Raw genomic sequence first — 24,511 nt, forward strand, 5'->3', positions numbered from 1 at the left:
GGTATATCAGTAAGGCGGTTATCACACTGCGCCGCGCTCCGCCACGGAGCGCGGGGCGACAGATTTAATCATTGTATGCAAGTACCTCAGCTTGTATAGAAAACACGCGCGGCACTTCACACTGACAACGCGTCCGCGCGCGTGATTTTTTATATGAAAATCACGCGCTCCGCGGCGGAGCGCGGCGCAGTGTGATAACCGCCTAAGCTGGTGTAGGACTCTGTTACATTGAGGTTGCGCAACTGTAACTGTACCGCGTCAAGATGGTCAAGGAGATCAACATCACGCTGCTCACCAGCTAAGGTATATCATCATCATCATTTCAGCCATAAGACGTCCACTGCTGAACGGGTTCCCTACGTTTTATCGAAAGTCGTTTCATCGAAGGCCGTTTCATCGAAGCCGTTTCATCGATTGGGCATAATCTCGAACGTACGAAATATCGAATGCCGTATCATCGAATGGTCACATTATCGAATGGTCGAATCATCGAATGTCTTAGTGTCGAAAGGTTGTTTATTAAGTATCAAATATGGCAACATGGGAGGTGACGTTAGGCTGACTTGCACAATCTTACTTTAACTGTGACAAACTTCAAAAATCTGTCAAACTCCGGTTATCGTCATAGATACGGTCAAAGTTAGGTGGTCCAACTCAGCCTAAGTTAGTTTAAACCCAGCTTTTTTTCCATAACTTAAAATATCCAACTATCAAGTTTAATGACTTGTGGTTAAGTATTAAGTTAAGTATCAAGAAAATGCGTTTTCAAACCACCAAAATAGTAAAAGAGCGGTAAAGTTATTTAAATTTAGAACGTCACAGTTGGATTTCGCCGTATGGATGTTTTTTTAAATTTAGCTTGTACTAAGGAACTAAGGCAAAGGCGTGAGTGCATCATATAGCCAGTAGTCCAGTCATTTAAGGTTAAATTAGGTAAGAATCTCGGAATTCGAGATACCCAGCTGTAAGTCTGTAAATACTTGTATATTGACACCCTAAAAGTTGTCTCAAAACCTACATATGGTAGGGTGTAAGCAACTATTAAATTTTAAGGTCAAAGGTCACAAAAATTCGGTTTTTTGCGCTTTTTTTGGAAATATCTCATTTCCTATGGGTTTTTTGCTATTTGTATTTATTATCAATATTGTAGAATACTAAATTCTCTACAAATTTTGTTCAAAAAAAATTTTTATACGGTGAACCGTTTTCGAGATAGAGGGCGGCCGCTAGTACTTATAATAAATCTGTAGAGGTCAATTCTATACATGAAATATATTTTCAAAATAACTATCAGGGGTTGATTAGTGATCGATACTGATGCCAAAAATGCAATCAGTAAAATTTTTGTCTGTCTGTCTGTCCGTCTGTATGTTCCTTATAGAAACAAAAACTACTCGACGGATTTTAACGAAACTTGGTACAATTATTCTTCATACACCTGGGCAGGTTATAGTATACTTATGAATTCCCACGGGAACAGGAATTAGCGGGAAAATCCTTTTGTATGAAAAATCTAAACGCTTAACGGAAGTTAGACGCTTGAAATTTGGCATGTAGGTACCTTAGTAAACTTAAAGCTTATTTACAACAAGGAATTCCCGAAATTCCCACGGGAATTAGCGCTTAAGTTGACCTGAAGTGATGCAGTGACCGCGCGCTCTCCGCCCTCTATCTCGAAAACGGTTCACCGTATAAAAAAATTTTTGAAGCAAAATTTGTAGAGAATTTAGTATTCTACAATATTGATAATAAATACAAATAGCAAAAAACCCATAGGAAATGAGATATTTCTAAAAAAACGCGCAAAATACCGATTTTTGTGACCGTTGACCTTGAAATTTAATAGTTGCTTACACCCTACCATATGTAGGTTTTGAGACAACTTTTAGGGTGTCAATATACACGTATTTACAGACTTACAGCTGGGTATCTCGAATTCCGAGGTGAACTTACTATAATGACTGGACTACAGGTCTGGTGGCCGAACGCTATTATGTCATTCAATAGCTATTTTCACTTTATAAACTCATTTTTTTATATCGATGTCATGATCAACTCCCTTACTATTAAAAAGTTACACACTCGTTGAACAGTAGTTTAAAGTGACATTTCCATATTAAACGTCACTTTAAACAAGTGTTCAGCGAGTTAGGTACTAACTTTTATTAGTCACTAGGTAACTCTTTAATATACGACCTTTCGACGCTAAGATATTCGATGATTCGACCATTCTATAATGTGACCATTCGATGATACGGCATTCGATATTTCGTACGTTCGAGATTATGACCAATCGATGAAACGGCTTCGATGAAACGACCTTCGATGAAACGACTTTCGATAAAACGTAGGGAACCCCTGCTGAACATAGGCCTCGCTCAGCTGTCCGAACTCGCCAAGATGGTCAAGGAGATCAACATCGCGCTGCTCACCAGCTAAGGTGAGTCAGTACGCTGGTGTAGGACTCTGTTACATTGAGGTTGCGCACCGCGCTCGCCAAGATGCTGCACCGCGTCAAGATGGTCAAGGAGATCAACATCGCGCTGCTCACCAGCTAAGGTATATCAGTAAGGCGGTTATCACACTGCGCCGCGCTCCGCCACGGAGCGCGGGGCGACAGATTTAATCATTGTATGCAAGTACCTCAGCTTGTATAGAAAACACGCGCGGCACTTCACACTGACAACGCGTCCGCGCGCGTGATTTTTTATATGAAAATCACGCGCTCCGCGGCGGAGCGCGGCGCAGTGTGATAACCGCCTAAGCTGGTGTAGGACTCTGTTACATTGAGGTTGCGCAACTGTAACTGCACCGCGTCAAGATGGTCAAAGAGATCAACATCGCGCTGCTCACCAGCTAAGGTATATGATCATCATCATCATCATTTCAGCCATAAGACGTCCACTGCTGAACATAGGCCTCGCTCAGCTGTCCGAACTCGCCAAGATGGTCAAGGAGATCAACATCGCGCTGCTCACCAGCTAAGGTGAGTCAGTAAGCTGTGTAGGACTCTGTTACATTGAGGTTGCGCAACACGTGTGCTACTTGTAGCTGCATAGCTGCACCGCGCTCGCAAGATGCTGCACCGCGTCAAGATGGTCAAGGAGATCAACATCGCGCTGCTCACCAGCTAAGGTGAGTCAGTAAGCTGGTGTAGGACTCTTGTTACATTGAGGTTGCGCAACACGTGTGCTACCTGCAGCCGCCCGCGTTCGCAATATGCTGCACCGCGTCAAGATGGTCAAGGAGATCAACATCGCGCTGCTCACCAGCTAAGGTGAGTCAGTAAGCTGTGTAGGACTCTGTTACATTGAGGTTGCGCAACACGTGTGCTACTTGTAGCTGCATAGCTGCACCGCGCTCGCAAGATGCTGCACCGCGTCAAGATGGTCAAGGAGATCAACATCGCGCTGCTCACCAGCTAAGGTGAGTCAGTAAGCTGGTGTAGGACTCTTGTTACATTGAGGTTGCGCAACACGTGTGCTACCTGCAGCCGCCCGCGTTCGCAATATGCTGCACCGCGTCAAGATGGTCAAGGAGATCAACATCGCGCTGCTCACCAGCTAAGGTGAGTTAGTACGCTGGTGTAGGACTCTGTTACATTGAGGTTGCGCATCACGTGTGCTACCTGCAACCGCCCGCGTTCGCAATATGCTGCACCGCGTCAAGATGGTCAAGGAGATCAACATCGCGCTGCTCACCAGCTAAGGTATATCATCATCATCATCATCATTTCAGCCATAAGACGTCCACTGCTGAACATAGGCCTCGCTCAGCTGTCCGAACGGACTCTGTTATATAGAGGTTGCGCAACACGTGTGCTACCTGCTGCACCACGTCAAGATGGTCAAGGAGATCAACATCGCGCTGCTCACCAGCTAAGGTATATCAGTAAGGCGGTTATCACACTGCGCCGCGCTCCGCCACGGAGCGCGGGGCGACAGATTTAATCATTGTATGCAAGTACCTCAGCTTGTATAGAAAACACGCGCGGCACTTCACACTGACAACGCGTCCGCGCGCGTGATTTTTTATATGAAAATCACGCGCTCCGCGGCGGAGCGCGGCGCAGTGTGATAACCGCCTAAGCTGGTGTAGGACTCTGTTACATTGAGGTTGCGCAACTGTAACTGTACCGCGTCAAGATGGTCAAAGAGATCAATATCGCGCTGCTCACCAGCTAAGGTATATCATCATCATCATCATCATTTCAGCCATAAGACGTCCACTGCTGAACATAGGCCTCGCTCAGCTGTCCGAACTCGCCAAGATGGTCAAGGAGATCAACATCGCGCTGCTCACCAGCTAAGGTGAGTCAGTAAGCTGTGTAGGACTCTGTTACATTGAGGTTGCGCAACACGTGTGCTACTTGTAGCTGCACCGCGCTCGCAAGATGCTGTACCGCGTCAAGATGGTCAAGGAGATCAACATCGCGCTGCTCACCAGCTAAGGTGAGTCAGTAAGCTGTGTAGGACTCTGTTACATTGAGGTTGCGCAACACGTGTGCTACCTGCTGCACCACGTCAAGATGGTCAAGGAGATCAACATCGCGCTGCTCACCAGCTAAGGTATATCAGTAAGGCGGTTATCACACTGCGCCGCGCTCCGGCACGGAGCGCGGGGCGACAGATTTAATCATTGTATGCAAGTACCTCAGCTTGTATAGAAAACACGCGCGGCACTTCACACTGACAACGCGTCCGCGCGCGTGATTTTTTATATGAAAATCACGCGCTCCGCGGCGGAGCGCGGCGCAGTGTGATAACCGCCTAAGCTGGTGTAGGACTCTGTTACATTGAGGTTGCGCAACTGTAACTGTACCGCGTCAAGATGGTCAAGGAGATCAACATCGCGCTGCTCACCAGCTAAGGTATATCATTTCAGCCATAAGACGTCCACTGCTGAACATAGGCCTCGCTCAGCTGTCCGAACTCGCCAAGATGGTCAAGGAGATCAACATCGCGCTGCTCACCAGCTAAGGTGAGTCAGTAAGCTGTGTAGGACTCTGTTACATTGAGGTTGCGCATCACGTGTGCTACCTGCTGCACCACGTCAAGATGGTCAAGGAGATCAACATCGCGCTGCTCACCAGCTAAGGTATATCATCATCATCATCATCATTTCAGCCATAAGACGTCCACTGCTGAACATAGGCCTCGCTCAGCTGTCCGAACTCGCCAAGATGGTCAAGGAGATCAACATCGCGCTGCTCACCAGCTAAGGTGAGTCAGTACGCTGGTGTAGGACTCTGTTACATTGAGGTTGCGCAACACGTGTGCTACCTGCAGCCGCCCGCGCTCGCAATATGCTGTACCACGTCAAGATGGTCAAGGAGATCAACATCGCGCTGCTCACCAGCTAAGGTACCTACATCATTTTCATTTCAGCCATAGGACCGGTTTTTGACCAATTTGACCGTAAATGACGGTCAGTCAAATTCATCCGCTTAAGTCATTTTCAACACTACACAGGACGTCAACTGCTGATCATAGGCCTCCCCCAGTGATTTCCATAATGACCATGACCGGTTGGTAGCGGCCTGCGTCCAGCGCCTTCCTGCTACCTTTATGAGGTCGTCGATCCACCTTGTGCGTGGACGTCCTACTAACGGCTAAAAGTATAACTTATCTCGCTAGGCACGCTCGACATCGACGTCATCCCTTAGGGGCCATCCATAAAGTACGTCACACGAATTTCATGATTTTTTGAGCCCCCCCCCGTCCTTGTCACAGGCGGTCACATTACAGAGACCCCCCCTCCCTAGTGTGACGTCACATGTTTTGCAATTTCACGTCGAAAAATTATTAAATTAAAACAGCAGTTCCGAAATTAGTTTTATTTCCATTTAAATTAAGTACTTTTTTTATGAAATCAACATTATATCAAATATTTGAAACAATTTAAATGTGATGTCACGAAACTTAGGACCCCTCCCACCCCTTGTCACACCATGTCACACTTTGTCGACCCCCTCCCCCCCCCCCCCCCTTTACGTGTGACGTACTTTATGGATGACCCCTTATCCATCCTGCTCTTGAGTGAGCAGGATGTCAAACGTGACTCGCGAGTCATGCGCCCGGTGTAGACGCACCCGCACCTTTTGACATTATAAGCCAGGCGTCAGTCGTTTGCGGGAGCATACATGGAAAATTATACCACAACTATGTTGAAATAAAAGTGACAAATTACCAACAGTAAGTTTGCGATCTTCCAAAGCGGAGAGATGATGTGCAGCAGAGAGATCTGAGCTTTGCGTAGCGGAGATGGGAGTCATTATAAAGTGTTTGCAGATACTGACACCCTATTTTCCTTTCAGATTCCACTTGACCGCCATTTGGTATTGAAGACAGCGCAACAATTCGACGCAAGATCACAATAATAATATATTTTCCGCCGAAGTTGAGTTACTGGCAGCAGCGCCCGCCGGCCTGCGGTCCTTTACCAGTAAACGCATACCGCAGTCACCTTATTGTTGTAAAGATGGTAACAGTGTATATTTTTTCTACTTTGTATATCGGTCTGCGTACGGACGGTCGAACATTACCTAATTTTAATACATAGTCTATAATAGATGTCTTTTTTTATAATGTTGCAATGTTTTAGACTAAGATTTCTGTGCGGGACCGTTTATGTATGTACAGTTTATATGGTTCTAGTACTTTCATTTAAGAAAACTGATGTTTTATCTAATTTATCATGCTATGTCAAATTTTATCGGCATATTTAGAGAAATATAATGAATTTATTTAAATTGTTTCAAATTAGCAGTTTGCTACATTATTTTCGATCAGATTGTATATACGCCAAGCGACTTGCACGCATATAGAATTTTTTATTTTTCATAATGCATAGTACATATTTTGTCATTGAAGGATGTTTGTGACATAACTTTCCTCAGTGCCAGCTCGAAAGGATTATAATGTATAATATTACACTCGTGTAATACTTAAATATTAATAATACATAGGCTAGAATGTAAGCGAAGAAATTCCAGGTTTTTAGTGGAAGGCGCACTTTTTTGTTATAGTAGCATTATTCATTTTATAAATCGGGGAAGCAGTTTATAATATTCTCAACAAATAGAAGTTTTTATTAAAAATAATATAGCTTAGTAAAAGAGTCAGATTCGTATTATATTTTAAGAATAATAACGTCTGTAAGTTCTAGGTTACTGATGTGTAAAAAAGAATACTGATTCTCTAAACTGTGTTTTATTTTACAATACATTCCATCACTGCTGGGTTGCACCATCTTACTTTAACTTTAACAAACGTCAAAAATCTGTCAGACTACAAAAAAGGGCGATTATCGTCGGTGGTTAGTTACAGTTAAAATTAGGTGGTGCAACTCAGCCTTAGATTTTTATTTTTCAGAATAAATCCACAGTTTTTCCTTTTGGACCCCATACTCAATTTGTATGCTAAAAACTACAGAACACAACACTACACATTTTTTATTTCTATTTCAAATATCGAATTCAAATACAGAATGGTCTAGAGCAGGGGTGGCCAAACTTTTGACCTGTGAGGTCTACTTAAGCTCGAAAATATTTCTTGCGGTCGACTGCAAGGTAGAGTTTAGAAGAGTGAAATAAAACATTTTAGCAGCAAATAAGTACCACGTTCCGCGGTCGATCTCTTCCTTTAGTCCACGTTCGTAACTGAAATTTGATAACCAGCTACCTTGGCCATCACTGGTCTAGAGCCTACCTCAGAATGGTCTAGTGCCCACCTCAGAATGGTCTAATGCCCACCTCAGAATGGTCTAGTGCCCACCTCAGAATGCTCTAATGCCCACCTCAGAATGGTCTAGTGCCCACCTCAGAATGGTCTAATGCCCACCTCAGAATGGTCTAGTGCCCACCTTAGAATGGTCTAGTGCCCACATCAGACAGAATGGTCTAGTGCTCATCTCAGAATGGTTTAGAAAGCTCACCCCAGAATGGTCGAGTGCTCAGTGCACAGATGAGACAGGGACAGTGTTCCGTTTCTTTACTCATGTGCTGTTGGTAGTATAAATTATCTGTGGTAGTAATATTTTACAACAGCTGAGTTTGGCGGAAAATACCACTTGTTAGAAATTGTTAGCAAAATGGCAACCGCCGAAACTTTAGTAAGTATGTTTTCGGCGAGGACAAGTTTGCTAAATTTCAAAAATGACGTTTTTTACCGGTTTTCCCATAAATGTTTTTGACATTTACCGCACTTACCGCTAAAAGGACGCCATTTATTTACTAGCGGTAGCTAGCGCTATTTTCCGCCAAACGCCCGCATTAAATCTTCAATGAATGCTAGTATTATAATTCTACTAAGTTACGTTGCCGGCGGAAAAAAATAGAACTAATTTGTTTTCTCGCTCTAACTTGGGTATCCACCCAAGGATGATAGAAAGAAACAACAAATTCGCAGAGCATTTTTGAAAATTGTCATATCATAACATAAAATGTAAAAAGTAGGAAGTAAAAATATACTCCACCGAGTGATTTACGTATTTTATTAATTTTGTGGTATTTCTTTTCTCTGTTGTACAATATTATAACAATACCAGTTGTATACAGAATTAGTGATGTTGAATAATTCTTTTAAAAATCTTTTACTTAAAAGAATAGGACATCAAAATACATTTTTCATTGAATAGGATTCTATCAATCGCCATTACAAGCAAGATACCTAAACCTGCCTCATCGTGTTCTTTGGAGTTTTGATAAATTACTCCTACTATCCGAATACGAGGTTGACCTAAGTTCTCGATGTAGGTTTGATGCCTATTTATTTATAAAAAGAACCCAGTTTTCTTTCAATTTTGGCGGGAGACCTGGCACGTTGTGTGGCTGTCGTAAAGCCATCTGTCATCTGTCGCCTCTGGCCTCGTCGACGCCGTTAGAGTTCATGTTTCAGTGGTTTTTACCTGTAAAATTAGCAGTGCAATAGTGAAATTGGTGTTGTGCGATCGATGTGGACATTCGAAGATGCGTCACGAATAGGCGCGTCGGATATGGATAACAGGCGAGCGTGCCCAAGTTACGAAGCCGGGTTCGACGTATGCGATCCTTTGGGGTCAGTGTTGGAGTGGTCAGGGTCGGGTCGCGCGCCAGCCCGCGTGTTGCGGCGGAGGTGCCGCAGCGAAGGCGTGGACCGGAGTCCGTACGAGGATGTTAGTCGCGAGGCGCACCGCTCGGCGGACGGTTACCCTCGCTACCGCGCGTTGCCGAACAAGAGCCACTTCACGCTGAACAGCGCCGAGACCCCGTACGAGCGCTTTCAGCACGAGTGCTCGCTGCCCGCGGCCGTCAACGGCGACTACATCATGGCTCACGAACCGCACAGACACCATGGGTCAGTAGAACCAAAATATAACCTCATTTCCCATATGGTTGTTATGATAATTTTGTAGGTCTTATCGACACTGTTTTGCTATCAAATATCTGTCATGACTCCTCTTCAAATGGTTTTTTTTTTAATTATAGAGTCCTTTGTTTGTTTTGATTTCATAACATGGCAATTGGCAATGAACTTGAATTCTATTTCCCATGTGTCTCTTGAACTACAATCATATGAATGAAATGTGTGTTGATTATGTAAATCGTGTTGGCTATGGGTTTATTTTGAATATGAAAATAAAAACATAAGTAATTGACAAAAATAATATAATTCATATTTTTTAATGTTAATTCTGTAGATACCAGCCAGGAAGATCAAAATTCCACAGAACAAGCCCCACTAGACCTTTACTCGTTACAACATTATCAAACACTAAAGTCGACGACAGGCTACCAAAAGTAGAAGAATTATTAGAAAAAGTTGATCAAGAAATGATGGAAGTACAAGTGGCCAAACAACCTCTGAAATCAATACTCAACAACCCGCTACCAAAGTCACCTCCACAGAGCATACTCAAGAAACCCAAAAATAGGTCATATCAGGAATGCAAGCTGAACGAAGGCCGTAGAAGGCAGAGGGCAGCGAGTGAATCTGACAATCTTTACTGCAATTTCCACATTGGATCACCGATACCTGGATATGACAAGTACGTTTTAAGGTTATACCATGCTTAAGTCATGTGAGATCGTGATCTTTTCATTATGTAATTTAATTATTGTTTATCTTTTTAATAATAATTTCAGATTAATATTTTTTTAAATCCAAGTAGTTTTTAAATCAGGGTTCGAAAATATCCGATATTTATTATAAATATCAAAATATCGGATATTTATGATATATATCCGATATATATCAACTTTGATATATATCAATTTTGTATGAAAGCCATAGTATTATTTTATTGTATTATTCATGAATACTATTGCATATGTGTTACATAAACATGTTTTTAATGTTTTTAAAACTTAAAATCAGACAAATAAAGCAAAAACATAAAATATCTTTGAAATACGGCAAAATCAACTAAAAAAATAAAAATCTTATGTCAAAAAGTACAAATACAGTAACAAATTTTAAAAGTTGATATATATCATCAAAACCGGTTTGATATATATCGGATATATATCCGATATATATCTTGATATATATCCCTTGATATATATCCTCGAACCCTGTTTTAAATAGATTGGGTCAGATGCCCTGAACATCGTCAGATGTATGTTGATCCTAGAATTAAAAACAAGAAAGTGTTAATTATTTTCTTCAGTCATGTAATACATAAAATAAAAAGCTATTGTAGTTTCCAAATCATTTTGCTCTTGTAACATTTTGAAGCTATTAACATAAAACTTTGTTCCAGTCGTTTGTCATATCTATCAAGCAGTATGAAAAGAGCTAAAGACAACTCCGGTACTGGCTACTCGTATGGTACGGCAATTGCTTCACTCAGCAACACACCGACCAAAAGCTCATCAAACTATTCCAAAAGCCAACGATGCACTTGCAAGGATCAGGTCATAGTGACGAACAAGGACGAAGTTCACAACATACACATTTTGAGGACCACAGCAATTAATAATGACACCGTTGGAGATTCTCCTGTAGTTGAAATGGTGAGTGTACTTTTTTCAGTTGTAATTTGGTCAAAGAATTCAGATATTTTGCCTATATAAAGTTTACCACATACAAAAACAAATTAAAATTCAAAAACCCTAAAAGATAAAGTACTTTGCACATAGTTTGCACAACACAAACAGATATTCATATAAGAACAAAACTGCATAATTTAGGCGGCCTTATCGCTAGGAAGTGATTTCTTCCAGACAATGCATTATTTATGTAACTTTCGAATTCAGAAGGGTGATGAACACCTTTTTGGTCCATGCCCCACTTATTGGTTAAAATACTCTATTGTTGCTATGTCGCTAACTGCGTAGTAGGGATTGCATCTGGTGGGTGCGTTTAGCGGCTTGTTAATTGCGGTTGCATTTTATAGCGGCTGCTTGCGGCTGATTTCGGCGCGAAAGTGTGTAAGCGCCCTAATATCGTTCAATGTTTTTTTATTATATCTGCAATGTTTATGTTTTATAAAACGAAAGATTACGAACAAAAGCATTTTCTTAACTAATATACATGCAAGTATACTATAGTTCCAAGATTACCTTTCGCAAACATGTGGTTGTGGGTACCTTTTTATAATATTTGCCTAAGATAAGGAGATAGAAGAGCCCTCGTATGTTTTTAATCAGTCAGTAGCTTCTAATATTGCGTACATCGTATCCGTATTGTTGGTGTCGATAAAATCTGATAGTCGACGAAGACGCGTAGACTACGGCGCGAATAATATTCAAGTTTCGCAACTGTAATCACTGCTTATCAAATTTAAGGGCGATTAAAATATTACTCGGTCATACGGTTTTTTGAATTTAGGCCAGGGTAGTGAGACGTTCAGTGTGTGCGCGGTCTTCATTGGATATTCTTGGTCGCGTTATTAAAATTTTCTAGCGTTAAGTCGCATCTCAATTACAAAGCCACCTAGGCAATTGGATTTCAAATGCCTGGTCGCGTGTCTTATATTATTATGCCAGTGACCAGTATCTGGCATTAAACTGTAGCTGATAAAGAATTAGAAGTTCAAATCCTTTTATGTGCTTATAGCTCGTTTGTACAGCTTCATACTGCGCGCTGGACGGTAGAACACCCGCGTCGCGTATATTCAGACTGCTATGGAATACTGGAGTTATTTTTAAGACTTACGATTGATGGTATATACTCATGGTATGACGGTGTGTTTGGTCTACGATGACGCGACCCTACCAAAAGAGTTGTGCAAGTGGCAATGAGTGGCGAAATGTGCCAGTGAGTGATTCGGAAGTGTTTATGCTCAATATGCGCAAGTTGAAAAAAGTTCTGTGGAAGATCTGTCGATGTGTAAGTTTTCATAAATTATGTATTTATATTGTGAGCAGGCCTTGATAATGTTATGATAGTTTTTGTGTGAGCACCGTGTTGTACACTATTATTTGTCGTTTCCGTTGATTTCTAGTCTGTATACCTTGGTATAAAATGAGTTCCATGGAAGATTCCATGTCTGCAATTTAAAAACCCCTTGCCTAGTGTTTTGTAGTATTTTTGCAGCTTAGTCCTACTTCCACTAGGGTATGAGAGCTCTGTATCGACCGTAAAATAATTGCACTGAAAACTTAGGCTTTCAGTGTCTACTGATAGATCAAAGTTTCATGTTTCCATTGCTTCTGTTATCTTCTGACATCGTCTCAATCTTGAGGCATGATTAGGGATGAAAAGTGCGCAAAATATTTCCTAGAAATCTATTGTTTCTACATTTCGATATGATTTCTTGTGATTTCCTGCTATTGATGTAATGACAATCCAATCCAAGTTAATTAACTGTTCCTACTTTTCGGTTTCGCGCGTTCAGCCGAGATGAACCTGAAACTAAGTAGGCGGCGTCGGCTGTCTGCTACTGGTCGCATCTCGTCCAACCTTGTTTTATTGTCTGTTTAATTCGGTGCTCCTTAGATTTTATTGTGTCTTCAATTCAACGGTCCGGGCACCTTGCCAAACTGTACAAAATGTCAATACGATGCATTATCACTGTTTCTACCGCCCGACATCGATCTCCTATCGATTTTTGTGCATATTAAAGTATCTATCGCTATTATATTTCAAGAAGCACCAAGACGTTCTGGTCCAATTCTGCGCGAAAGCAAGTGAATAATTAACGCGGTTCGGTTCAATAAATAGGTGTTCCAGTTGGAAAGTTGACCCCTGTTGGTATAGCCTTGACATCTTTGTGCGGTTATATTTGAAAGCACTCGAGTGTTCATGTGTCTGAGGTGCAAAGAAACAGCAAGAATGTGAGGAACAATTTGCAGCGACAGCTGCCAAAAACTGTTCGCGGAGTAATTCCAGTAAGACGGTAAACCGGGGATTGGAGTACTCACAACTATTTTTAAAATAATGTAGGTATGTGAGCTGAGTGTCCAAAGATCTTTGCTTCATAGAATCACTGACCCTTCACTTTAGGCATGCTTGAAAACTACCTATATTCTTCGAGACGAAAACTTATGAATTTCAATTTATTCAGTGTCCGTTGCTGCCATCCGTTTTCAAATACATAATTAATTTGAAACTGTTTATCAAAGCTATAAACGTCAGATTTCTATACTTTATGTGGTGATAATAAAGCTCAACTTGGAGCAAACTGTATTGTTTTCGGAGTTTGTCCACGGCTATTCAATGAGCGTGGGCGCTGGAGATTTAGAATAGAATAAATGTTTCAGTAAATGCAACGAAAATACACATTTATACCAGGGTTACGGGTGCAGAAGCATCTGTGAGCCACGTCACCACGTGCCGTTGTTCGTATAACCTAATCCGAATAGATTACACGAAGTAATACGGCGCGGTCGACTTATTATAATCTCGACTATACATAGAACTATGAGATTAGAACGCGAATGGTGACAGATATTAAATACTAGGCCATCTTTCGGTCTGTATCTTAGTCACACGGTTCAAGAGTTTTAGAAAGATGTCAACATATTGACCTTTGGCGCTGACGTATGATCACTACAGAAAGAGTATAATAAGATTTGCCACCAAATGAATAAAAAAAAAACAACTATTTTGGCTTGATAAAGAAACCAAACAACTCTTTAACTATCTATCAGATATCTTATAAATCGCTAAGGCGAGTTTGCTTTGGTGGATTTACGTGTGCTATTCTACTGTAATTGTGCTTACGTTACAATTCTTCATATTTCAACTAAATTAATTGAACTAATGATACAAAAAGTTAACTTAAATAATATACCTACATAATTACGAGACATTAAAAAATATTGCTGTGTAATAATTTATGTAACATTTTAATATTGTTTATAAAAATCGTTTTTGTTTGTTAATTATTGTGAAAGTAAGTTGTTCATTTGTCACACTGATGAGACAGCTCATACCGGATAAGCTAACTCATATCTATGAAGAAACAAAAATAGGCACTGAATAATAACTGTAAACAAATTTATGTATAAATAATATTGAAAAGCTGTTCGTTGGAAAGTGCATCATTTGAGGACGGCTGGAACGTTTTCTGTTTTAGTTACTGTGGAAGTCCAAATTATGATTCTTATGAAAGATAATTTCGAAAAAGCTATTCCATAATGTCTTCCCGTATTTTTATGTCTCGTAAAGATGAGATAGACGGAATATAGTGGCTTTGAGGATTTCCCCTAAGACTTAAAAATATTTGCTTTATAAAGAAAAACTCACTTTTCCTTTGTAATCTATGGCCACGTACAAAAATCTTTTTTTTTACAAAAATCTATCTTCACAAACATAATCCTCCTGGCGCAGTCTGATAAATATGTTTTTATTGTGAAATAGTTTCCAAGTAAATAAGTGTGACTCCCATAAACAATCTCCCATTCACATGTTTTGAAAATCCATCCCAAATTGCGGTCAAATACCTGCCTTGGGCAGCGCAGGACCGTGCATTGTGGAAAACCTTGGAGGAGGCCTTTGTCCAGCAGTGGACGTCATTTGGCTGAAACGAACGAACGAACCTGCCTTGTCACGCATAAAAAATGTAACAAAAGTAACTCTTGCCCACAGCCCCGCCAAGACACGCCCACGCCCACGTGCCCAGCGGTGAGCCCCGCGCTCCCCGTGAGCTCCGTGACCGCCATAGTGGGAAAGAAAGGCAAGAGCGTCAAGAAGAAGGCCAAGTCCAAGATCAAGGTCGCCAAGATGAAGTCGAGCAGCAAGACCGAGTGCAGCGCGGTGGATGGGGAGGCTGACGAGTGAGTAGAATAGAATGTAGAAAGAAAGAGAAAGAAAAAATAGTGTCAAGCCGGAGCCCAGAGGTATAGCATCACCAGCCGGGGAAGATGCGCGCTGTGATAAAATCTTATCGATGATTTTAGACGTCAAAATGTAAGGGCTTATCGCGTAATAAAATCGTTATAATGGCGCGATAAACGCTTATCGCGACGCGCATCCTACGCCTACAGGGCTACCCAAATCACCCCCATGTATGTTCCGAGATTTTTCACAGTTATTTTATTTGTGTAGTAGGATTTTGATTTTGTGTCTATCAATAATTGTGGAACATTGTAATTTGGGTAATGATGCTCTAGCTCTGGGCTTTCTTGATACTATTTTTTGGGCCACCCTGTCTTTATTTCACATAAAAACCACTACCATTCGCTTTTACTGTTTTTAAAAAGCGATCCGTTGTTTGGATGCGAACTGGCGACATGACCCTACAAAACAAAAGAAAATCGCAAAACAAATGAAGATAATATTATGCGTAGATGTGATTACAGAGATAGTGGAAAATACGTCTACGGCTAGCGTCTTTGAAAGTAAATAATATGAATCATAGGACACATAATTTAATTAAGATTACAGTGTGTCATTCATTATGTATAGGAAAATTTTGATTAAGGCTTGGTATTTCTGCTAAAGTAGGTATTTCACGCTGTCAAAATCTGCGCGCGCAATACTTCGCCGAAGACAGCGCGCCAAAGAGCTCTCCCAGCTACACAGTATAAAAATACCAGTTGGTTAGGTTAGGTTGACTTCCTCCCGTTCAAGCGTCATACTCACAACACTTTCTAATACAAATCATATCCAAGTGATACAAATTAAAACACCTTTCAGAATTTTTGGGAATATATTTTAGAATCGAATAAGTATAAAATATAACTGCCAAAGTAAACATGGTTCAAAGAGGCGTGGCATCACCCGACCTTCCGGAAGTTCAAAAGAATTTCAAGATTACGTCACTCGACCTATCGGTAGGTCATTTAATGATCAGTTCATCAGAAAAACATTTTATGATCAGTTACTCGTAGTAGCGATTATTTAGAGCTTGGATAATAAATTATAGTTGTTGCAATTCACGAAACTTTGCATGTGGTTAATTACATTAATCAGTACACGCATCAATTTTGTTCAGTCTTTTTGTTGATTAATAAATAAAAATATCATACTAAAATTGCATACATATTATTTTGTTTGTATTGGTCTGGGTGTTTTCTTTCCATAATTTATGTACAACGTATTACGGGGCTCTGTATCGAAAATCACTATGAGCATCACACGCGGTTACCTGGCGCAGGCACCCGCTCTGAGCACTCATGGGAGTTTATGCAGAGGTTGCTAGAGTTTGACTTTGAGCTTTGTTTATAGTCATTACGAAGCAGATTTTGATGGGAAACTGCACTGTCTTGAATTCGAATGGGTAATTTGACGGTGTTAGGGGAATTCTAGGAATAAATGCAGAGCCTCCTCATTGAGATTGGACATTTCAATTTGAGATTTCACTTGACATTGATTGCAAACTGACATGGAGTTTTCAAACACTTGTAAAAATAAAAAGTAATTAAATCAAAAGCAGTAAGTATCTAGTATTGATATCAACTTCGACGCAAATGACTCCCAAATTAACTTTCTACCCCTTTCACACGTTTGTCATGAATTATAATATTATTAAGGAATTGTTAAGCAAAATTTCAAGTAGATTGAATCAAATAATCACTGTCCCATACAATCTTTGCCCCCTTTTTTCACCCACTTCATTTCATGACCCCATTTCGGAAAATCGGATGCCTACGTCATACAAAGAACACACCTTCCAACTTTCAGGTCTCTACGATATCCGTCAGTCATTTAGGACAAAGCATTTTTACTAGTTGTCCAATACTCTAACGTTCCAGGTATGTCATTGACAGGAGGGCGTTACTATCTTAATGGGTTATTTATTAGTCCCAACTTTATGCCACTTGACATTTCAGAATCGTTTGACTTTAGATACCTAAGCAATTTGATATTCAGAGTCTTTTAATGAAATCAAGTTCTAAAATAACTTGAGGTGTTGTACCCGATCAAGCTTTTCATTGCAGGACAGTTAAATAGTTTTATTATTAGTTTCTTCTTTAAGTCTTGATTTGTCAGAGTAGGTAAAGGCTCCATGAGAGCAAAATTTAGCTTTATAATAGTTTTTAATTTTTTTCTTGAAATATTTGACGCCTTGTAATCTCTCGTTAATATATAGGTCCACACAAATAAAGAATGTTTGACTTAGACTTCAATAAATTATTATGCTCGTACATAATTATAAATAAACTAGCTTTCCGCCCGCCGCTTCGCCGCGTAGTATTTTTCGGTTTTTATATAACCTATTACACTCAGATATAATGTGGCTTTCTATTGGTGAAAGATTTTTTAAAATCGGTTCAGCAGACCCCGAGATTACCCCTTACAATTTAACAAATATACAAACACACAAACTTTACCTCTTTATAAATTAGATAAAGATAGGTAATTTGAAACCCTATTTTGTTTTATTTTTTATTTTATTTTAAGCATTTCACAATACAAACTAATATTTACTGTAGGTAAGTAAATGCTAAACTAAATAGTAAAATATTAGTTTGGATTGTGAAATATCCTACTACCTACTAATATTATAAAGGCGAAAGTTTGGATGTCTGGATGTTTGTTACTCTTTCACGCAAAAACTACTGAACGGATTTTGTTGAAACTTTACAGTATTATTGTTTATAACCCAGATTAACATATAGGCTAACACTTATGACGATATGTGACAAATAAATTTCAATAAATAAATAAGACGTGTCTAAAAAGCGCCATTTACCTATCGTCATTGGTTAAAATCTACAGCGCTGGACAAACTACTGTATGACGTTTGTAAATATTCATTTGGGGGAAGCCGTGAAACGCCATCTATCAACATGATATCTAACGGGGGTAAAACGAGGTCTACGCGAACGAAGTCGCGGGCGGCCGCTAGTTTATATAGGTAGCTTTCCCTCCGCAACCTTATTGGTATTCCATGTATGTGTCTTTTAACTGATTTCTGTTACACATTTCATGTAAAATTTGTCCAGTTATAACTCCATTTACATCTGCATCTGTAAACAAGGGTTCATGTTCTCCAGCCCAGATGCCGAGTAAACAGAATCGTCTTTCAGTGACGTGCAGCTGCCCCTATATTTGACCCAATGACCTAATTTTTTATTATTTATTTGTATCAGTGTCAGTGTCTTCTAAAGAGTGTAAAGACGATTGTATGTAGGTACTATTAAAATGTAATTTTAACTCATTGGTTTTGTCTCATATTTGAGGAATGTACTATGTATCATGAGTAGAGTCTTCGTTTAAAAGGATGCGAACGATTTAAGTTTCAATAGGTAGACAAAATTGATAATTCTTAATTATCAAAAATTTTAGCTTTCTCCAGTAGCACTGATATTATTATACTGTGACTCATCAAAGTCATCATTGTCAAAAATATTGACAAATCGCGAACTGTCACGGCCATAAAACTGACACGCGTCCGTCCTCCGTAAGCGCCACCGCGCGACTGATTGAGATTGTCCAAGCCGTCATGGACGATTTTTTCCACATTTTTTAACATAGTAACTAAATAAGACGCAATATAAAAATTTCATCCGTTAAAAGCCCTCGAGTTATTTCTGAACTTTAGTTTAGTAAAAGATTTAGAATCTCAAATCGCTTATTTTAAAAATAAAACCATAAATAGAAAACGAATAGAGGTAACTTTGGGAATTTATTCTATCGAGTCAACTTCATCAAATCGTGTTTCCATCCGTTAATTGCCCTAGAAAATATCCTCAACTATGCCCAATAAAAATCTTAGCCTTTAATTTTACTGTTTAGTACCTCAAAAATGATAAATGAAAACCTCATTTTCGCCATTTTCTCTGCTACCCGGCCTTAATACGTTGATCTAATGGATCGATTTTTAACCGACATAAAAATGAGGAGGTTATCATAATATCAGACAATCAAATGTAAGAAAATAATAGCCCGTTTTGTAATAGTTACAGTTCTTGTGATGTCAGATACATTTACTACTTACGTCAATTAATATTCTACAATGACACTACAAATTATAAAGCCTCTTACTTAATTATTTAAATATTTCTTAAATAATGCATAAAGATTCTGTTATCTTTACTGTTTGTGTATATTATGAGATACATGATTATTATAAAGGTGAGATTCCACTTGTGCAATAATATTTACAAATTATCCATCTAGACCTAGGAAAGATTAGCTTACGAGTTCTTATTGGTGGATGATGTACTTTCATTTAGAAATGTGTTGCATAAAAACCAATAAATGCATGTAAGTGATAATGCGCGGTACTTCTTGTGATAATTTAAATAGAACTGGGTATATGCTTCTGTCCTTATAACATTTTATAAAGCAGTTGATTCGAAATTTCGGGATAGAGCTAACTGTGTCTCTGCTCTGGCTAACTATGTCTCTGGCTATCGGATATAATGACAAATTCTCATACCCATTAGGTGTTGTTGCCACCACACCAGACAAATAAAGGATTTGGCTAAGAAGCGTTCATAGCGCTTTAGAATCAAGGCAACCTTGATTCATATCTTCTTCACAATTAACCTGGTTAATTTTGGAGTTTTTCGAAATGAAGTAAGGTTCAATATAAACAAAAAGCGATCTAAGCAACGTATTTTTGGAATCTTTTTGAAAATTGTACCGTGCTAAAGGTTAATTTAATATTTTTTTTCAGTGCTCACAGCAGATCACCGTCCCCAGACACGACTGACTCGGCGTGGCAAATGGACACGGACACAGTGCCTGCCGACATCATAGACAGGGTAGAGCGGACCTTCAAGAGGGAAGACCACCCCGACCCTAATTCCATAAACAAACTGTCCACCAAACTGAACGGGACCGTCGTCTCGCCCAAGAAGGTGCCTTCTAAAGGTGAGTTGGAAAATTATGCTCGAAAAACAAAAGACTCAGTTGACATTTGGAAACTAAACGCGACTATAGGTATAGCCTGAGGTATGGGAGCGGCACGGGAGGGTGTTTTTGAGACGTCAAACGCCAGCGAGACTTCAATAATGCTTCAGATTGGCATGCTGTCACGTCATGATATGTCAATGTCACCCCTCTCGTGCCGCTCCCATATCTCAGGCATTGACTGAGTTGAGAAATAGACATATAATTTACTGAATAAATTAGCAAAAGACTGCGTAAGGAGTGATTTAAACTCACTCCTAAAGTGCTGTGCCCGACAGGGTCCATATTTTTATCTAAACCATACCATATACCACCTCTGTAACACATATGGATGCAATAAATAATTGAGTATTGAGCTCGTGGGTTCAAGTCCATTTTGAGTTAACGATAACGATTATATTAGCACACCGAATGTAAAATATTAATTAATTTTACAAAAGGAAACATTTATCATAAATAAATATTCAAAAACATGTCATGCAATTTTGATTGTCATTTAAATCTGACATCATTACATTACATAGCCTACTTTTACATGAGCCGCTTATGTTTGCGTACTGATACATGATGATCGATGGCGTACTTATCTACCAATAAGATCAGCTGTTAACATTATAAACTTAATAAAAACACATTCGCCATATCTACACATGTTAATCTATTGATAAAATCACTGCACACTGACGTCCAGATATTTTCAAGTGGACTCACTCAAAAAATATTTATCGAGTGATTTATTTATGCATTGACAATTTGACAGTTACTGGTAACGGCACGTTTAGGCCTTTTTTATCGTCGTCTCATTTCGAACTTTCCTTATTCGATTGCCGTAACTATAAAATCAATAATCTATGTAGTTCCACAGCCGCCATCAAAAATCACTTATAATGTCTCCGTGCGTGCGACAAATTGTGAAACAAACTGCCATGTAAACTTTGATTATTGTTTACAGAGAAGATAAACAAGGAACAACTGTTCATAACGGCATTACACACGACAAATCCGTTTAAAGCCCTGCCGACACGCAAAGGTTAATGTTACTAACTTCGTACTTTTGTAATTTGTGCCCATTATCCTGTCCGATGAGTATCCGGCCTAATAAACGCCAGTGATAGAAGTTCGTGCAAAATTATAAACTTTATTATCAGTAGAAATAGAGCCAAAAACTAGATTAGAACAAAAGTAAGAAGTTCGTGCAAAATTATAAACTTTATTATCAGTAGAAATAGAGCCAAAAACTAGATTAGAACAAAAGTAATTACCTCGCTTTTACAGTATAATGTGCGAGTTAGAGGACAGTTGAGTCTAACTATAATAAAATTTGTCTGACTTTGTTCTAAAAATATTTTAGAAACTTATTAAAAAACAGTCTTGTAATAAGCACAGGTCAGATACTTATCGGGCAAAAGTACATGAATTATTTGATGCCTCCCTTAGTGAAACGCAACCGGGTGCCTTTTAGCATATTTTGCATGAATTAACACTAGAAGTGCCGAAGATTGCGACCCCCCTAAAAGCGCCGCTGGGTCAATTTTGTCCCAGCATATATTTTGTAACATTTTTTAGTTTCAAGCATGAATATTATGGTTAAAACTATTTGTAGTATCCTTAAAAAAAGGTTTATCTATGTAGTTAAATCAATATGTACTTATTTCTTTAAAAATATAAATGTATTCAATTTTAATTTTGAATGATTAAAAGTCCGATATTTTTGTTTCATTTAAAAATAGTCACATATTACTTAGTGGTGTTATACTGTATTAAAATAATGAAATTATAGCCTGACCAGGAACATAAAAACCCTCGCCATGTTGCGGAAAACTAATGGTACTAATTTCTTTTAATGGCAACAGTAACTGAAAACTTCATTGACATGTCACCTTGCATGTCAGTCTATTGCTGTCAAAGTGTAAACAAACTTTATTTTAAATGTGCGCAATTGGTTTTATGCATTAAATTGCTAAAATATTTTTATAGTCGTGAAAGAAAAGTGGTTCACAATGTGTTAAAGTATTTGTCGAAGAGAAATACTAAGGGTTCGGACAATATTTTCATTGAATAATGTTTCCGACAAAGGTTGTCAAATTGACTGACATGTTTATCGTATAGTACAGTCCACTATGAAAATTAGCTGTGGTTTGTTTCAACTACCTATTTTAAAAATTTTGACACTTTCTAAGTGTTGAATTTTATGGGATTGGGAAAGAAGTACCGAGTTTGAAGCGTTCATGAGCAGACATTGCAGTTGAATATTCACGTTCTGAATTTGATTATTGATGAATAATAAAATAAATCTACTAGCTCGATTGATGGTTTCATTTAATTTATTTAAATCAGGTAACCTATAATAATATTTTTTCGTTAATTTATGAACATATCAAATTAGCCCGTAATCCTGAATCCTGATACATAAAGTTAGCCTATTAATTTAACACAGGTACGACTGTACTCAGTGTTGCACTATCAAATGCAATTGACGCGCCTCTATGCCAGGGTTTTTATGTTCCTGGTCAGGCTATACTACTTTAACTAGTCATTATTATTTTTAAAGGAAAAATAAACATCTTACAAATAATAGTGCACATTTTGCACAAAGTTTTTTTGTATGGTTTTTTGTCTCTCTGGTGTACTAATGTGCTTAGGAATTTTTATAGGTATGGTTATTTTTCTGTTATCTGTACACAAACAGTGAAGTTTTTTACCAATTGCAATGAAAAGTATGTACGTTTAATTTTCAAAATTTTATAAGTCACACATTATAAAAATGTATCAAATCATACAATGTATGAACTGGCTTATGTCTAGAAGCCACCTTCCTACTAATATTATAAATTAATGTAAAAGTTAATAAATATTGATGAATTGAAGGATGGATGGACTGATGAATGGATAGGAAGGATGAATGGGTGGATATATGCCTGGAACTTGAACTAAGTGAGCATGGATTCATGGTTAGATCGATGGATGTTTTTTCACTCTTTTACGCAAAAAATACTAAGCCGATCTTAATAAAACTTTGCAGTTTTATTGTTAATACTTCAGAATAACATAATATAGGCTATAATTTACAATAATATTCAGTTATTTGGTCAAAAAACAACGATAAGTGTCAAGAAATTAGGTCCTTCTATGATAAACTTAATTTCTCACGGGTGAAGTCGCAGGCAAAAACTAGTCCAATATATTTACATTTCTGCATTGTCACGAGTCACCTGAACTCTCCTCAACTCTCCACTTTCGTATCTCCTCAAAACAAGGACTCTTCATCGAATTATTGTGGCAAATACCAGGGTGGGACAAAAATGACCCAGTGGCGCTTCTAGGTAAAACCGATTTTAAAAAAATTTCTATTAATGTTATATTATCAAAAACATTAAAAAATAATAAAATTCAGTAAATCAGTAAAAGTCAAAAAGTTTCATGGACTTTCGTTGAAAAATAAAAAAGTTAGAGACGATCAAACTCGCGAGTGGGACAAAAATGGGACGGCGGCCTTTCTAGTGTTAATTGATATTACGAGCGAGGGTTAACTACCATGCTATTTGAATTTCATGGTTTCGGTCATGAACTTCAAAGATTGTTATCGATATTTTGAACTTTATGATAAAAAATCGAAGAAAGAATGAATTGTACGAGTATTTCTTAGATCCGGGTGCGTTTACGTTTACTTTTTGAAGTCTTGAATCTTGATGTTGTTTATGATATTATCCTCATTTTTATTCTCATACCTGCTAAATGATTATCATCAAAGTATATTCATCCACTAGTATTTTGTATATGTATATTCCGTAGCTTGTGTTAGTTATAAAATTATAATTTTTCACTATCTCGGTAGATTAGACGGAGATACTTCGATATAATTAAATGTAAAGCCTTATTGATAGACATAGACGATGAGACGAGAATAAATACCAGAAAAAGAAAACATCCGGAAGGTGAACAGCTTAACGATTTCAGAATGGAGATTAAAGGAATGTTTGAAGAATTCCAAAAACGTCAAGAAGGGAAACTCGATAGCGTAACTAAGGCGATGGAAGCTTTGATTGAGCAGAACGCTAAATTGATACAAAGTAACAATGATATAGAACAAATGCTGCAGGAAAATAAGGTGCAGCAAGCAAAACTATCAGATAGGGTGAAAACACTTGAGTCAGATTGCGCTAATGCCCGCAACAGGATTACCGTACTAGAAGACCAACTGAATGATATGCAAAGGAATCAAATCAAGAAAGCGATCGAAATAAGGAATGTCCCCAAATTGGAAAATGAAGATCTTCACG

At 38.7% G+C, this 24,511-nt stretch overlaps 1 protein-coding gene and 1 long non-coding RNA gene across 2 annotated transcripts in view; both read left to right on the forward strand.

Annotated features, from left to right (window-relative positions):
- Window positions 1-4,910: 4,910 nt before the first annotated feature.
- Window positions 4,911-7,204, forward strand: LOC135081521 (uncharacterized). The gene is made up of 3 exons (XR_010259207.1): window positions 4,911-4,980; window positions 5,098-5,363; window positions 6,317-7,204. It is a non-coding gene; the product is annotated as an uncharacterized LOC135081521 (long non-coding RNA).
- Window positions 7,205-8,443: 1,239 nt separating this feature from the next.
- LOC135081866 (uncharacterized) overlaps window positions 8,444-24,511 on the forward strand; it is a 37,472-nt gene continuing 21,404 nt past the window's right edge. Inside the window, exons 1-6 of the mRNA XM_063976651.1 lie at window positions 8,444-9,335; window positions 9,679-10,026; window positions 10,741-10,993; window positions 15,015-15,202; window positions 19,996-20,192; window positions 21,184-21,261. Coding sequence (XP_063832721.1) covers window positions 8,953-9,335; window positions 9,679-10,026; window positions 10,741-10,993; window positions 15,015-15,202; window positions 19,996-20,192; window positions 21,184-21,261 — 1,447 coding nt within the window. The 5' untranslated portion in view covers window positions 8,444-8,952. The remainder of the gene's footprint in view (window positions 9,336-9,678; window positions 10,027-10,740; window positions 10,994-15,014; window positions 15,203-19,995; window positions 20,193-21,183; window positions 21,262-24,511) is intronic.

Source organism: Ostrinia nubilalis, chromosome 20 (genome assembly GCF_963855985.1).
Source record: "Ostrinia nubilalis chromosome 20, ilOstNubi1.1, whole genome shotgun sequence".
Lineage (NCBI taxonomy): Eukaryota > Metazoa > Arthropoda > Insecta > Lepidoptera > Crambidae > Ostrinia > Ostrinia nubilalis.